Here is a 15,597-nt window from a genome sequence, read left to right as displayed (position 1 = left end):
TGAGCACCTCATGGAGCCGACAGTCAAGAAGAAGGCCGAGCCAAAGCTAGCCCCGAATGATAAAACTGACGGAGAGGACAAGGATAGGCCTGACCAGTCGATCTCCCCCGACAATCGCACAGTCACAGTCATCATCGAAGATTGGAGAACTCCCTTCATAAAATTCTTAACAGAAGAAGAACTTCCGGCTAAAAAAGCAGAAGCTGAGCGCGTCAAGCGACAAAGCTACTGCTACCTCATGTCGGATGGAGAGCTCCTTCGTCGAAGTGCATCGAGCATCCTCATGCACTCCGTACTTCCTGACGAAGGCAAGAAAATCCTCCAGTCGGTGCACTCGGGCCTCTGCGGCAACCATGCCTCTGCTAAGATGCTAGTCAGGAAGATATACAGACAATGTTTCTTCTGGCTGATTGCCGTCACAGACAGACAAGAACTGGTCAGGAGATGCGAAGGGTGCTAATTCTTCGCAAGGTAGACACACGTGCCAGCATAGGAACTGCAAACCATCGCGATCTCATGGTCATTCGCTGTTTGGGGACTCGATATCGTCAGGCCCTTCAAGTGGGCCCCGAGGGGATTCACCCACCTGTTTGTCGCCATCGACAAATTCACCAAGTGGATTGAAGCCAAACCAGTCGCCACAATCGACTCGGCGCATGCGAAGGACTTCATATAGAATATTATCTACCACTTCAGTATCCCAAACCGGATTGTTACCGACAATGGTAGGCAATTTATCTCTGAAGTTTTTTAGGATTTTTGCAAGGAATGAGGGATCAAGGTATGCTATGCGTCTGTAGCACATCCGAAAAGCAACGGGCAGGTCAAGAGGACCAACGGCATGGTTCTTCAAGGAATCAAAACCAGAGTCTTCGACCGACTACACCCATACGCCGGACGATGGGTACAGGAGCTGTGGACGCCCTGAGTGTTATAACATCCAATATCCAATGTGATCACCACATACTATTGGAGGAGTGGGATCCATACACGCATAAATAGCCACTCGTCCTCAATGTGTCCATGATCACGGTTGACAACCTTCTGTTATAATAACTGAAATGCCGAGTAGTGAGCGCAAGACATAACTGTAAGATAGCTTGCCAGTATACTCCGTCATATGCCCATGAACCATTTGATGGTGGCGACCAAAAGCATACCCTAGTGACTCGATTCAAAGTGCTATCCCCGATTATCTCAAGCGATCAAAACCCGTTGCTCATGCTCAACTAGCCTCACATTTTCATCGTAAGCAACTAATAGTCATAATAGTACCATATCATGGATAATAAGTGGCAAGGTACATGACACAACATAGGGTCCGAGGTCCCAACATACACAAAATAAGTAGCAGTTGAAGTCTCACAAAATAACCATAAGCATAAAACAAGAGTCGGTGATGCCACAACCCCCATAAGGGCAAACCAACCAGGCAAGAGCCAAGCTGCAAGAGAAGGGATCACTCACTGCCCTCACCACCCCTGGCAGAGCAGTGACCACACAAGAAGCACAACTCAAACTCGGAATCATCACCTGAAAATGCAGACACCGGATTAAGTACAAGATTGTACTCGCAAGTGTTACCTTAACTTAAGCCATCTAGGTCTAATATTTGCATAAAGCCAATTTTATTGAGCAAATAACATGTAAAGCGGTTAAGTAATAGTACATCTAGCATTATTTTATCTTATAGACAACAAGTATATAATTCTGAAATGCATAAGCTAAAGAGCCCAAGCGGCACTCTCACCAACAACAAGGGACTACCAAAGTCCACACCATTAGGGCACAACACACCAACATCCGCATCGAACATAAACCCATCCATATTAATCCACATTTAATGCTAACATAACTGACTAACACAACAAGCAATGTCCATAACCGAGGACGCGGCTATTCGAATAGATTATACTCTGATCAAAGGTGTACAACTGTACCCACACGAAATGAACAAGGATCAAAAGCTACATACCCAATCAAGTGCGGTATGTGAGTGATACAAGCTCATTACATGTCTTTCCTAACCCCACCCCAACCACCTATACCACGCCGGGGTTCCCGACGACTCAGTCACGTGCATGTGTGATGTGACCAAGGCGGGCGCGCCACGCGGGAGGCACCCCCGACCAACATAGGCACCCGAGGCCCTCCAAAGGGCTACCTGCCCTAATGTCTCTCCAACATGGTATAAGTGATCATAGTAGAGCTAGTAAAGAACAAGACGGTCCCAAATAAGATATGTGGTAAGTACGAAAGGTGCTTGAATAGATGTCAAAATGTTCGGTCCTTAATGACCTAGACGGGGCTACTTGCATCAGGGGAAACCAACCTCCCTTCATCGCCCTATCACCCGTCCATGTCCAACATATATCATTAATCATTATTTAGTGTAAGTGCTCAAGTTTATGCCCAATACTACAAGTTGTCTATATATACCACAAATAATAGTACTGTCAATCCCTATGATTCTATTAGCACTAAGCATGGCTAAGCATGAATGAAGTAAACAAGCCTAATACTCGTATACAGTGGTGGCAAGGTATAAGGTCAGCAATATAACAGGGAATAAATGCATAATTAGGATCTACCAGTTCACCCAAAACCGACGTTTTAATATCTAGGCAACACATGCATATATATAGGTATAGTTTTGCAACCAAAATATTTATAGGGAAAGCATAGGTTCTATATACTTAGGTGCTTGCCTTGCTGCTGAGGGTGGTCACTATCCTCCTCTGGGTGTGGCTCGTTACTCCCCGGATTCGCCAAATCTAACGAAAAAAAGCAATATGTGAATAAGAGCCAAATAAACATGCACATGCAAAATGATCAATAAATCATGAAAGAAATACAGTGAGTAGAGCACATGTTAACATGAATTTAGGTGAAATAATCACTAGATTAACACTTATTGTTTAGGAGATATAAAAATAACAAGCTTTCAGGTCTGATAATGATAGTTCTGTAAATAATTAAGTCTACTTTAGAGCATTACAAGTAATTTGCAACTCAAACCAAGTTTGTACAAGTATAATTATTTTTAGTTGGAAGTAAATCATTCACAGGTGCTAAGAAAAAAAATATCCCATAGCTTTATGTATTGTCAATATTTATTTTATGGATTTTACAAGCTAAAATCATGGGAATGCTAAATACACTCCTAAACATGATTTAAGGGGTAGTATTGTCAAACTTATTTTCACAACAGCAAAGAGTACCAAAATATAAGCTCAACAAAATTGGTTTCACAATTTTAGCTTTTATCAAATTTCTTATGAATCTATTAAGAGCTAGACCACACAAGGGAGACATAAAGCTGTTTATATTTTTACAGAGAAAACCAGTAAAAAGTTGGTCATTTTTATTTTACAACATTGAAGAGCTCTGTTTTATGAATCAATAGCAATTTGTTTCACTGAATTCGGAGTTCATATGAATTAGTTATGGATTTTTAAAGTTCATACCTTTTTCAGCTCAAACTATTTTAGAAAATTGATTTCTCTTTTCCCTCCCCTTTTGCACCAACTTCCACCAGACTTGGCTCACATGGTAGCAGACTGGACATGGTATTGTGCAAGGCTAAGGCCTTGGGATGACGGCAAGAGACGAAGCAAAGCCCCGGGCTGATGGCAAAAGACGTTGCTTAGGGGTTGCTTCAACCGAAATCAAAAGAGATGAAATCGGGGTGAGTTGCAGCCACCTTCTAGCTGCAACAACAAGTGGATGACCTATAGAAAGTTACTATAGATGATCAACATGGAGGGAACTTAAAAATAGGCAGCATGGATGGCAAGGAAGCTCACCAAAGTGGAGGAAAACAAACTGCTGCTGCTGCTGAAAACACCACTCTCTTATTCCTTCTCGATCTCTCTCAACTCTCCATGCATGTGCAAGCTATTTGGATGGATGGAAAGCTTAGAATTATGGGGATCTTGTGGTGTGACATGCAGGGCTGGATTCTTGCATTTTTGTGAAGATTTGGGGAGGGAAAATGAGGAGGGGGCTCAGCTCATGGAAGAACAGAAAACAACAACTCAAGAAATGAATGGGAGGGAGATGAAGGGGTTTTCTCTGCCCCATCCCCTTAAATCCTGAGTTGGGAGCACGCCCAAGAGGGTGTTGTGGGGCTAAAGAGACACCCAAGGTCAGTGACAAGTGGGCCCAAGCTGTGGCTGTCTATGAGGGTGAGAGAGGTGGGTGAAAAACTGAGTATAGATTCATTCTTGAAAATTTCCCAGGATTTTATTTTCTCTCCCTCTTGGGTAACTAATTTGACCTAGCTACAAGAGTGTAAAAAAATGTGTGTTCTGGTGTTGAGATAAATTGAGTTACCTAGTTTCCATTTTTGAAAGTTTCACACATAAATTCCAAGTATTATAAATCTGGTGAAAAGATCAAATTGGTTAGGCTGAAACTTGGTTTGAATTTTTAGGAGGCCTAAACAGAGAGCTAAAATTCAAAAAAAATTATATTTGTTGATTATAAATAAACTAATATTTGAATAAAATATTAAATATGTATACTTCTGTTCAGGTTATTGATGAAATAGAAGTGGTTTCAATTTTACCGATTAGAGTTAATTTTGTTATCCCATATGATTAAATTGCCTCATAGTAAGCAGGCAATATAAAGGACAACAAATGCATTTCTAAATACCTGGTTATGAACCTAGGGCTGTTACAGCTCTCCCCCCTTAAAAACAATCTCGTCCTCGAGATTGCGACGCGTCGGTGAAGAAAGGATAGCTATTACGGAGGTGATCCTCACGTTCCCATGTGGCTTCATCCTTGGTATGATTACTCCACTAAACTTTGAGGAATGGAATAGAGTGATTGCGAGTGACACACTCCATTTGGTCGAGGATGCGAATTGGATACTCGCTATAAGAAAGATCGGGTTGCAGGTCAAGATTTTTGACCTTAGTTTCTTCGGTCGGAACCCGAAGACATTACTTCAGTTGTGATGGTGGAAGGTCCAGCTTGTAAGCAACGACCCCTCGCTTAGCAAGAATGCGAAAAGGACCAATATAACATGGTGCCAATTTTCCTTTCACTCCAAACCGGTGTGTGGACTTGAATGGAGTGACTTTGAGGTACACATGGTCAAGAACATTGAAGGCAAGCTCATGTCGACGACGGTCAGCATAGCTATTTTGCATAGATTGAGCGGTTTGCATGCGCTCCCGAATCAACCGCACTTGCTCTTCGGCTTCCTTGACCAAGTTCGGACAAAAGAACGGTCTCTCTCAGGACTCAGACCAGTTGAGAGGTGTTCTACATCTCTTTCCATACAAGGCTTCAAAAGGAGACATTTGGAGGCTAGCTTGATAGCTATTGTTGTAGGAAAATTCGGCGTACGAGAGATATTTTCCCCACTTTGCTCCATAATCAAGGAGACAAGCCATTAACATATCCTCCAAGATTTGATTAACCCTTTCGGTTTGGCCTCCAGTTTGTGGGTGATATGCGGTGCTAAAAGAGAGTTTGGTTCCCACAGCCTTGTGTAGACACTTCTAAAAATGAGAGGTGAATCGAGGTTCACGGTCCGGAATAATTTTCATGGGCACACCATAGAGACAAACAATGCGAGAAAGGTAGAGCTCAGCCAACTTGCTTACTTTGGACGTGGAATGGACAGGAAGAAAATGAGTTGATTTGGTGAGTCGATCAAGAATTACCCATATGCAATCATGGCCATTTTGTGAGGTGGGTAGACCGGTGATAAAGTCCATCCCAATTTCTTCCCACTTCCATATGGGAATGGGGAGAAGTTGGAGTGTGCCCACTGATGTTAGGTGTTCAGCTTTCACCCTTCAACAAGTGTCACACACTCAGCAACATACCTTGCAACTTCCCGCTTCATACGGGTCCACCATAATTTTTGCTTAAGGTCTTGGTACATCTTGGTATTACCTGGGTGGATTGAAAAGGGAGTGTTATGAGCTTCACTAAGGATTAGTTGGCGTAATTGGTGGTTTTTTGGCACAATCAATCGCTTTCTAAACCATAGAACACCATCCGAATCTTGAGTAAAACATTTGGCTTTGCCCTCGGTCATTTTAACTCGAATTCGAGCCATGCCTTTGTCATTTATTTGGGCTTCTTTGATCTGATCGTAGAGAGTTGGTTTGACTTCTAGGGCAGCAAGAAAACCATGTGGTACCATTTCTAAACCAAGTTTCTAAATTTCCCAACATAAGGTCTCCAATGGGGGTTTTACCGACAAGCAATTGCATTGTGGTTTACGGATCAATGCATCGGTAACAACATTGGCCTTCCATGGGTGATAATGTAGACCCATGTTGTAATCTTTGATGAGTTCTAACCACCTTCTTTGTCTTAGGTTCAGATCTGATTGGGAGAACATATATTTCAAGCTTTTGTGGTCGGTGTAGATTTCACAACGGTTGCCGATAAGATAGTGCCGCCATATTTTTAGAGCATGGACAACAGAAGCTAATTCAAGGTCATGGGTTGGATAATTCACCACATGAGGTCTCAACTGACAAGATGCATAAGCCACAACTCGGCCCTCTTGCATAAGAACACGACCGAGTCCTTGACGGGATGCATCGCAATAGATATCGAAGCTTTTGTGGATATCGGGTAGAACAAGAATGAGTGTTGTGGTTAACTTTTCTTTCAAAGTTTGAAAACTACTTCACACTCAACTGACCACACATACTTCTCATTTTTTGTTAGTAATTGGGTCATAGGATTAGCAATTTTGGAGAAATTCTCGATAAACCGACGGTAGTAGCCGACTAGACCAAGAAAACTCCGGATGTCGGATGGACTTTTGGGTTGTCCCCAATCTAACACCTTCTAAACATTAGTTGGATCTACAGCAACTCTACCTTCAGATAATACAAGACCAAGAAATGCAACCTCTTTCAACCAAAACTCACATTTGCTAAACTTGGCATATAGACGGTGCTCACGTAATTTTTCCAATACATGACAGAGGTGCTTCTCATGTTCTTCTTCGGATTTTGAGTAGATGAGGATGTCATCAATAAAAATGACCACAAACTGATCAAGATACTTCATGAAAACTGAATTCATCAAGCTCATGAAGTATGCTGGTGCATTGGTTAAACCGAAGGACCTGAGGGTGTACTCATATAGACCATAAAGGGTAGAGAAGGCTGTTTTTGGGATATCCTCTGATCTGATTTTTATTTGATGGTAACTGTTGATGATTGATGTCGGCAATAAACTTATAGGGTGGCTATCGGGCTCAGAATTCGATGGTTAAAATGAAGAGGGAGACAATTTACCCAGGTTCAGGCTCTCGACGTGGTGAGATAATATCTTACTCCTACTTGGCGATTATATTGCGTAGACGAATCTCTGTTGCCCTCAAGGGGGCGACCCGTACCACCTTATATAGTGGGGGAGAGGCTACGGATATGATAGAGTCCTAATCTAACAATAGTGAGATCTATCCCAATTCGGTTACGGCTCGGGTCCAAAGTCATCATGCTCAGTAGTTTCGCTACCGAAGTTGTGTTCGTGCACGAAGTCTAAACCAAGTGGATACACAATTTGTTTAGATATTCGAAGTTTCATGGTCCAATCTTGGTCAACTTTTTATGAAGGGTGAAGTTGTTGATGGAATCCAGGTGTATCATTCGTGCTCGGTACTTTCGCTAACGAAGTTGTGTTCGAGCACCAAGTTTAAACCAAGTGGATACACAAGTTGTGTAGTTATCCCGATGTTCATGGTTCAATGGTTGACTTTGTGTGAATAGTAAAGTTATTGATTGAATACAAGTGTACCAATCATGGTCGGTAGTTTCGCTTCCAAATTAGTGTTCGAGCACGAAGTGTAAATCAAGTGGATACACACTTTGTTTAGTTATCCTGATGTTCATGGTCGAATCTTAATCGACTTTTTATGAAGGGTGAAGTTGTTGATGGAATCCAGGTGTACCATTCGTGCTCAGTACTTTCGCTCTCCAATTCGTGTTCGAGCACCAAGTTTAAACCAAGTGCATAGACAACTTGTGTAGTTATCCCGGTGTTCATGGTTGAATCTTGGTTTGCTTTGTGTGCGTGGTGAAGTTGTTGACTAAATGGAAGAGTACAAATAATGCCCGGTAGTTTCACAACCAAAGTTGTGTTCGTGCACGAATTGTAAACCAAGTGGATACACAATTTGTTTACTTATCCCGATGTTCATGGTCGAATCTTCGTCGACTTTTTATGAAGGGTGAAGTTGTTGATAGAATCCAGGTGTACCATTCGTGCTTGGTCCTTTCGCTACCGAAGTTGTGTTCGAGCACCTTGTTTAAACCAAGTGCATACACAACTTGTGTAGTTATCCCGATGTTCATGGTTGAATATTGGATGACTTTTTGGAAGTGGTGAAGTTGTTGATTGAGTACAAGTGTACCAAGCCTGCTCGGTTGTTTCCCTACCAAAGTAGTGTTCGTGCACGAAGTGTAAACCAAGTGGATACATAATTTGTTTAGTTATCCCGATGTTCATGGTCAAATCTTGGTTGACTTTTTATGAAGGATGAAGTTGTTGATGGAATCCAGTTGTGCCTTTCGTGCTCAGTACTTTCGCTACCGAAGTTGTGTTCGAGCACCAAGTTTAAACCAAGTGCATACACAACTTGTGTAGTTATCTTGAAGTTCATGGTTGAATATTGGATGACTTTGTGTGAGTGGTGAACTTGTTGATTGAATACAGGTGTACCAATCATGCTTGGTAGTTTCGCTACCGAAGTTGTGTTCGTGCACGAAGCGTAAACCAAGTGGATATACAATTTGTTTAGTTATCCCGATGTTCATGGTCGAATCTTGGTCGAGTTTTTAGAAGGATGAAGTTATTGATGGAATCAGGTGTACCATTCGTGCTCTATACTTTCGCTACCAAAGTTGTGTTCGGGCACCAAGTTTAAACCAAGTGCATACACAACTTGTGTAGTTATACATATGTGCATGATTCAATGGTTGACTTTGTGTGAGTGGTGAAGTTGTTGAGTAAATATAAGTGTACCAATCATGCTCGGTAGTTTCACTTCGGAAGTAGTGTTCATGCACAAAGTGTAAAGCAATTGGATACACAAATTATTTAGTTATCCTGCTGTTCATGGTCAAACCTTGATCGATTTTTTATGAAGGTTGAAGTTTTTGATGGAATCCTGGTGTATCATTCGTGCTCAGTACTTTCGCTACCGAAGTTGTGTTCGAGCACCAAGTTTAAACCAAGTGCATACACAACTTGTGTAGTTATCCTAATGTTCATGGTTGAATATTGGATGACTTTTTGTGAGTGGTGAAGTTATTGATTAAATACAAGTGTACCAATCATACTTCAGTAGTTTCACTACCGAAGTTGTGTGCGTGCACGATGTGTAAAACAAGTGGATAAACAATTTGTTTAGTTATCCTGATATTCCTGCTCGAATCTTGGTCTACTTTTAATGAAGGGTGAAGTTCTTGATGCAATACGGGTGTACCATTCGTGCTTGTTCCTTTCGCTACCGAAGATTTGTTCGAGCAGCATGTTTAAACCAAGTGGATACACAAGTTGTGTAGTTATCTCGATGTTCATGGTTGAATCTTGGTTGACTCCGTGTGAGTGGTGAACTTATTGATTGAATGCAAGTGTACCAATCATGCTCCGTAGTTTCGCTACCGAAGTTGTCTTCGTGCACGAAGTGTAAACAAAGTGAATACACAATTTGTTTAGTTATCCCGATGTTCATGGTCGAATCGTTGTCGAGTTTTTATGAAGAATGAAGTTGTTGATGGAATCCAGGTGTACCATTCGTGCCCAGTACTTTCGCTATCGAAGTACTGTGCGTGCGCGAAGTTTAAAACAATGGGATACACAATTTGTTTTGTTATCTCGATGTTAATGGTCGAATCTTGGTCGAGTTTTTGGAAGGATGAAGTTGTTGATGGAATCCAGGTGTAGCATTCATGCTCGGTGGTTTCGCTACCGAAGTTGTGTTCGGGCACCAAGTTTAAACCAACTGCAAACACAACTTGTGTAGTTATGCAAATGTTCATTGTTCAATGGTTGACTTTGTGTGAGTGTTGAAGTTGTTGATTAAATATAAGTGTACCAATCATGTTCGTTAGACTCAATTCGGAAGTAGTGTTCGTGCACAAAGTGTAAACCAAGTGGATACACAAATTATTTAGTTATCCTTATGTTCATGGTCGAATCTTGGTCGATTTTTTATGAAGGTTGAAGTAGTTGATGGAATACTGGTGTACGATTCGGGATCAGTACTTTCGCTACCGAAGTTGTGTTCGAGCACCAAGTTTAAACCAAGTGCATACACAACTTGTGCAGTTATCCTAATGTTCATGGTTGAATATTGGATGACTTTTTGTGAGTGGTTAAGTTATTGATTGAATACAAGTGTACCAATCATACTTCAGTAGTTTCGCTACCGAAGTTGTGTGCGTGCACGAAGTGTAAAACAAGTGGACAAACAATTTGTTTAGTTATCCCGATGTTCATACTCGAATCGTGGTTGACTTTTAATGAATGTTGAAGTTGTTGATGCAATCCAGGTGTACCATTCATGCTTGTTCCTTTCGCTACCGAAGATTTGTTCGACCACCATGTTTAAACCAAGCGGATATACAAGTTGTGTAGTTATCTCGATGTTCATGGTTGAATCTTGGTTGACTCTGTGTGAGTGGTGAAGTTATTGACTGAATGCAAGTGTACCAATCATGCTCGGAAGTTTCGCTACCGAAGTTGTGTTCGTGCACGAAGTGTAAACAAAGTGGACACACAATTTGTTTAGTTATCCCGATGTTCATGGTCGAACCGTTGTCGAGTTTTTATGAAGAATGAAGTTGTTCATGGAATCCACGTGTACCATTCGTGCCCAATACTTTCGCTACCGAAGTTGTGTGCGTGCGCGAAGTTTAAAACAATGGGAGACACAATTTTTTTAGTTATCCCGATGTTCATGGTCGAATCTTGGTCGACTTTTTACGAAGGGTGAAGTTGTTGATGGAATCCAGGTGTATCATTCGTGCTCGGTACTTTCGCTACCGAAGTTGTGTTCGAGCACCTTGTTTAAATCAAGTGGATACACAAGTTGTGTAGTTATCCCGATGTTGATGGTTCAATCTTGGTTGACTTTGAGTGAGTTGTGAAGTTATTGATTGAATGCAAGTGTACCAATAATGCTTGGTAGTTTCGCTACCGAAGTTGTGTTCATGCACGAAGTGTAAACTAAGTTGATACACAATTTGTTTAGTTCTCCCGATGTTCATTGTCGAATCATGCTCAACTTTTTTCGAAGGGTGAAGTTGTTGATGGAATCTAGATGTATCATTCGTGCTCGGTAATTTCGCTACCAAAGTTGTGTTCGAGCACCAAGTTTAAACCAAATGCATGCACAACTTGTGTAGTTATCCCGATGTTCATGGTTGAATCTTGGTTGATATTGTTTGAGTGGAGAAGTTGTTGATTGAATACAAGTGTACCAATGATGCTTGGTAGTTTCGCTACCGAAGTTATGTTCGTGCACGAAGTGTAAACCAAGGTGATACACAATTTTTTTAGTTATCTCGATGTTCATGGTCGAATCTTGGTCGACTTTTTACGAAGGGTGAAGTTGTTGATGGAATCCAGGTGTATCATTCGTGCTCGGTACTTTCGCTACTGAAGTTGTGTTCGAGCACCTTGTTTAAATCAAGTGGATACACAAGTTTTGTAGTTATCCCGATGTTGATGGTTCAATCTTGGTTGACTTTGAGTGAGTTGTGAAGTTGTTGATTGAATGCAAGTGTAACAATAATGCTTATTAGTTTCGCTACTGAAGTTGTGTTCGTGCACGAAGTGTAAACCAAGTGGATACACAATTTGTTTAGTTATCCCGATGTTCATGGTCAAAGCTTGGTTGACTTTTTCCGGAGGGTGAAGTTGTTGATGGAATCTAGGTGTATCATTCGTGCTCGGTAATTTCGCGACCAAAGTTGTGTTCGAGCACCAAGTTTAAACCAAATGCATACACAACTTGTGTAGTTATCCCGATGTTCATGGTTGAATCTTGGTTGATATTGTGTGAGTGGAAAAGTTGTTGATTGAATACAAGTGTACCAATGATGCTTGGTAGTTTCGCTACCGAAGTTATGTTCGTGCACGAAGTGTAAACCAAGGTGATACACAATTTTTTTAGTTATCCCGATGTTCATGGTCAAATCTTGGTCGACTTTTTACGAAGGGTGAAGTTGTTGATGGAATCCAGGTGTATCATTCGTGCTCGGTACTTTCGCGACCGAAGTTGTGTTCGAGCACCTTGTTTAAATCAAGTGGATACACAAGTTGTGTAGTTATCCCGATGTTGATGGTTCAATCTTGGTTGACTTTTAGTGAGTTGTGAAGTTGTTGGTTGAATGCAAGTGTACCAATAATGCTTGGTAGTTTCGCTACCGAAGTTATGTTCGTGCACGAAGTGTAAACTAAGTTGATACACAATTTGTTTAGTTCTCCCGATGTTCATTGTCGAATCTTGGTCGACTTTTTACGAAGGGTGAAGTTGTTGATGGAATCCAGGTGTATCATTCGTGCTCGGTACTTTCGCTACCGAAGTTGTGTTCGAGCACCTTGTTTAAATCAAGTGGATACACAAGTTGTGTAGTTATCCCGATGTTGATGGTTCAATCTTGGTTGACTTTGAGTGAGTTGTGAAGTTATTGATTGAATGCAAGTGTACCAATAATGCTTGGTAGTTTCGCTACCGAAGTTGTGTTCATGCACGAAGTGTAAACTAAGTTGATACACAATTTGTTTAGTTCTCCCGATGTTCATTGTCGAATCATGCTCAACTTTTTTCGAAGGGTGAAGTTGTTGATGGAATCTAGATGTATCATTCGTGCTCGGTAATTTCGCTACCAAAGTTGTGTTCGAGCACCAAGTTTAAACCAAATGCATGCACAACTTGTGTAGTTATCCCGATGTTCATGGTTGAATCTTGGTTGATATTGTTTGAGTGGAGAAGTTGTTGATTGAATACAAGTGTACCAATGATGCTTGGTAGTTTCGCTACCGAAGTTATGTTCGTGCACGAAGTGTAAACCAAGGTGATACACAATTTTTTTAGTTATCTCGATGTTCATGGTCGAATCTTGGTCGACTTTTTACGAAGGGTGAAGTTGTTGATGGAATCCAGGTGTATCATTCGTGCTCGGTACTTTCGCTACTGAAGTTGTGTTCGAGCACCTTGTTTAAATCAAGTGGATACACAAGTTTTGTAGTTATCCCGATGTTGATGGTTCAATCTTGGTTGACTTTGAGTGAGTTGTGAAGTTGTTGATTGAATGCAAGTGTAACAATAATGCTTATTAGTTTCGCTACTGAAGTTGTGTTCGTGCACGAAGTGTAAACCAAGTGGATACACAATTTGTTTAGTTATCCCGATGTTCATGGTCAAAGCTTGGTTGACTTTTTCCGGAGGGTGAAGTTGTTGATGGAATCTAGGTGTATCATTCGTGCTCGGTAATTTCGCGACCAAAGTTGTGTTCGAGCACCAAGTTTAAACCAAATGCATACACAACTTGTGTAGTTATCCCGATGTTCATGGTTGAATCTTGGTTGATATTGTGTGAGTGGAGAAGTTGTTGATTGAATACAAGTGTACCAATGATGCTTGGTAGTTTGGCTACCGAAGTTATGTTCGTGCACGAAGTGTAAACCAAGGTGATACACAATTTTTTTAGTTATCCCGATGTTCATGGTCAAATCTTGGTCGACTTTTTACGAAGGGTGAAGTTGTTGATGGAATCCAGGTGTATCATTCGTGCTCGGTACTTTCGCGACCGAAGTTGTGTTCGAGCACCTTGTTTAAATCAAGTGGATACACAAGTTGTGTAGTTATCCCGATGTTGATGGTTCAATCTTGGTTGACTTTGAGTGAGTTGTGAAGTTGTTGGTTGAATGCAAGTGTACCAATAATGCTTGGTAGTTTCGCTACCGAAGTTATGTTCGTGCACGAAGTGTAAACTAAGTTGATACACAATTTGTTTAGTTCTCCCGATGTTCATTGTCAAATCTTGGTCGACTTTTTACGAAGGGTGAAGTTGTTGATGTAATCCAGGTGTATCATTCGTGCTCGGTACTTTCGCTACTGAAGTTGTGTTCGAGCACCTTGTTTAAATCAAGTGGATACACAAGTTGTGTAGTTATCCCGATGTTGATGGTTCAATCTTGGTTGACTTTGAGTGAGTTGTGAAGCTGTTGATTGAATGCAAGTGTAACAACAATGCTTGGTAGTTTCGCTACCGAAGTTGTGTTCGTGCACGAAGTGTAAACCAGGTGGATACACAATTTGTATAGTTATCCTGATATTCATGGTCAAAGCTTGGTTGACTTTTTCCGAAGGATGAAGTTGTTGATGGGATCTAGGTGTATCATTCGTGCTCGGTACTTTCGCTACTGAAGTTGTGTTCGAGCACCTTGTTTAAATCAAGTGGATACACAAGTTGTGTAGTTATCCCGATGTTGATGGTTCAATCTTGGTTGACTTTGAGTGAGTTGTGAAGCTGTTGATTGAATGCAAGTGTAACAACAATGCTTGGTAGTTTCGCTACCGAAGTTGTGTTCGTGCACGAAGTGTAAACCAGGTGGATACACAATTTGTTTAGTTATCCCGATATTCATGGTCAAAGCTTGGTTGACTTTTTCCGAAGGGTGAAGTTGTTGATGGGATCTAGGTGTATCATTCGTGCTCGGTAATTTCGCTACCAAAGTTGTGTTCGAGCACCAAGTTTAAACCAAATGCATACACAACTTGTGTAGTTATCCCTATGTTTATGGTTGAATCTTGGTTGATATTGTGTGAGTGGAGAAGTTGTTGATTGAATACAAGTGCACCAATGATGCTTGGTAGTTTCGGTACCGAAGTTATGTTCGTGCACGAAGTGTAAACCAAGGTGATACACAATTTTTTTAGTTATCCTGATGTTCATGGTCGAATCTTGGTCGACTTTTTACAAAGGGTGAAGTTGTTGATGGAATCTAGTTGTAACATTCGTGCTCGGTACTTTCTTACCGAAGTTGTGTTCGAGCCCCAAGTTTAAATAAAGTGGATACACAAGTTGTGTAGTTATCCCGATGTTGATGGTTCAATCTTGGTTGACTTTGAGTGAGTTGTGAAGTTGTTGATTGAATGCAAGTGTACCAATAATGCTTAGTAGTTTCGCTACCGAAGTTGTGTTCATGCACGAAGTGTAAACTAAGTTGATACACAATTTGTTTAGTTCTCCCGATGTTCATTGTCGAATAATGCTCGACTTTTTCCGAAGGGTGAAGTTGTTGATGGAATCTAGGTGTATCATTCGTGGTCGGTAATTTCGCTACCGAAGTTGTGTTCGAGCACCTTGTTTAAATCAAGTGGATACACAAGTTGTGTAGTTATCCCGATGTTGATGGTTCAATCTTGGTTGACTTTGAGTGAGTTGTGAAGTTGTTGATTGAATGCAAGTGTACCAATAATGCTTAGTAGTTTCGCTACCGAAGTTGTGTTCATGCACGAAGTGTAAACTAAGTTGATACACAATTTGTTTAGTTCTCCCGATGTTCATTGTCGAATAATGCTCGACTTTTTCCG

The 15,597-nt window shown here is 41.1% G+C and overlaps 1 protein-coding gene and 1 long non-coding RNA gene across 2 annotated transcripts; one reads left to right on the top strand and one right to left on the bottom strand.

Annotated features, from left to right (window-relative positions):
• The first annotated feature begins 10 nt into the window (after positions 1-10).
• Positions 11-676, top strand: LOC121054238. The gene is made up of 2 exons (XM_040523429.1): positions 11-453; positions 553-676. The coding sequence occupies exons 1-2, from the start codon at positions 11-13 to the stop codon at positions 674-676; spliced, it is 567 nt and encodes a 188-aa protein (XP_040379363.1).
• Positions 677-2,707: 2,031 nt separating this feature from the next.
• Positions 2,708-4,036, bottom strand: LOC107305059. The gene is made up of 3 exons (XR_001551159.1): positions 3,807-4,036; positions 3,468-3,731; positions 2,708-2,774 (listed from the first exon to the last, which is right to left on the bottom strand). It is a non-coding gene; the product is annotated as an uncharacterized LOC107305059 (long non-coding RNA).
• Between the last annotated feature and the right edge of the window lie 11,561 nt (positions 4,037-15,597).

This window comes from Oryza brachyantha, chromosome 1 (assembly GCF_000231095.2).
Source record: "Oryza brachyantha chromosome 1, ObraRS2, whole genome shotgun sequence".
Classification (NCBI taxonomy): domain Eukaryota; kingdom Viridiplantae; phylum Streptophyta; class Magnoliopsida; order Poales; family Poaceae; genus Oryza; species Oryza brachyantha.
The sequence above is the reverse complement of the archived record's forward strand: the minus strand, read 5'-3'. Positions and strand labels throughout refer to the sequence as shown.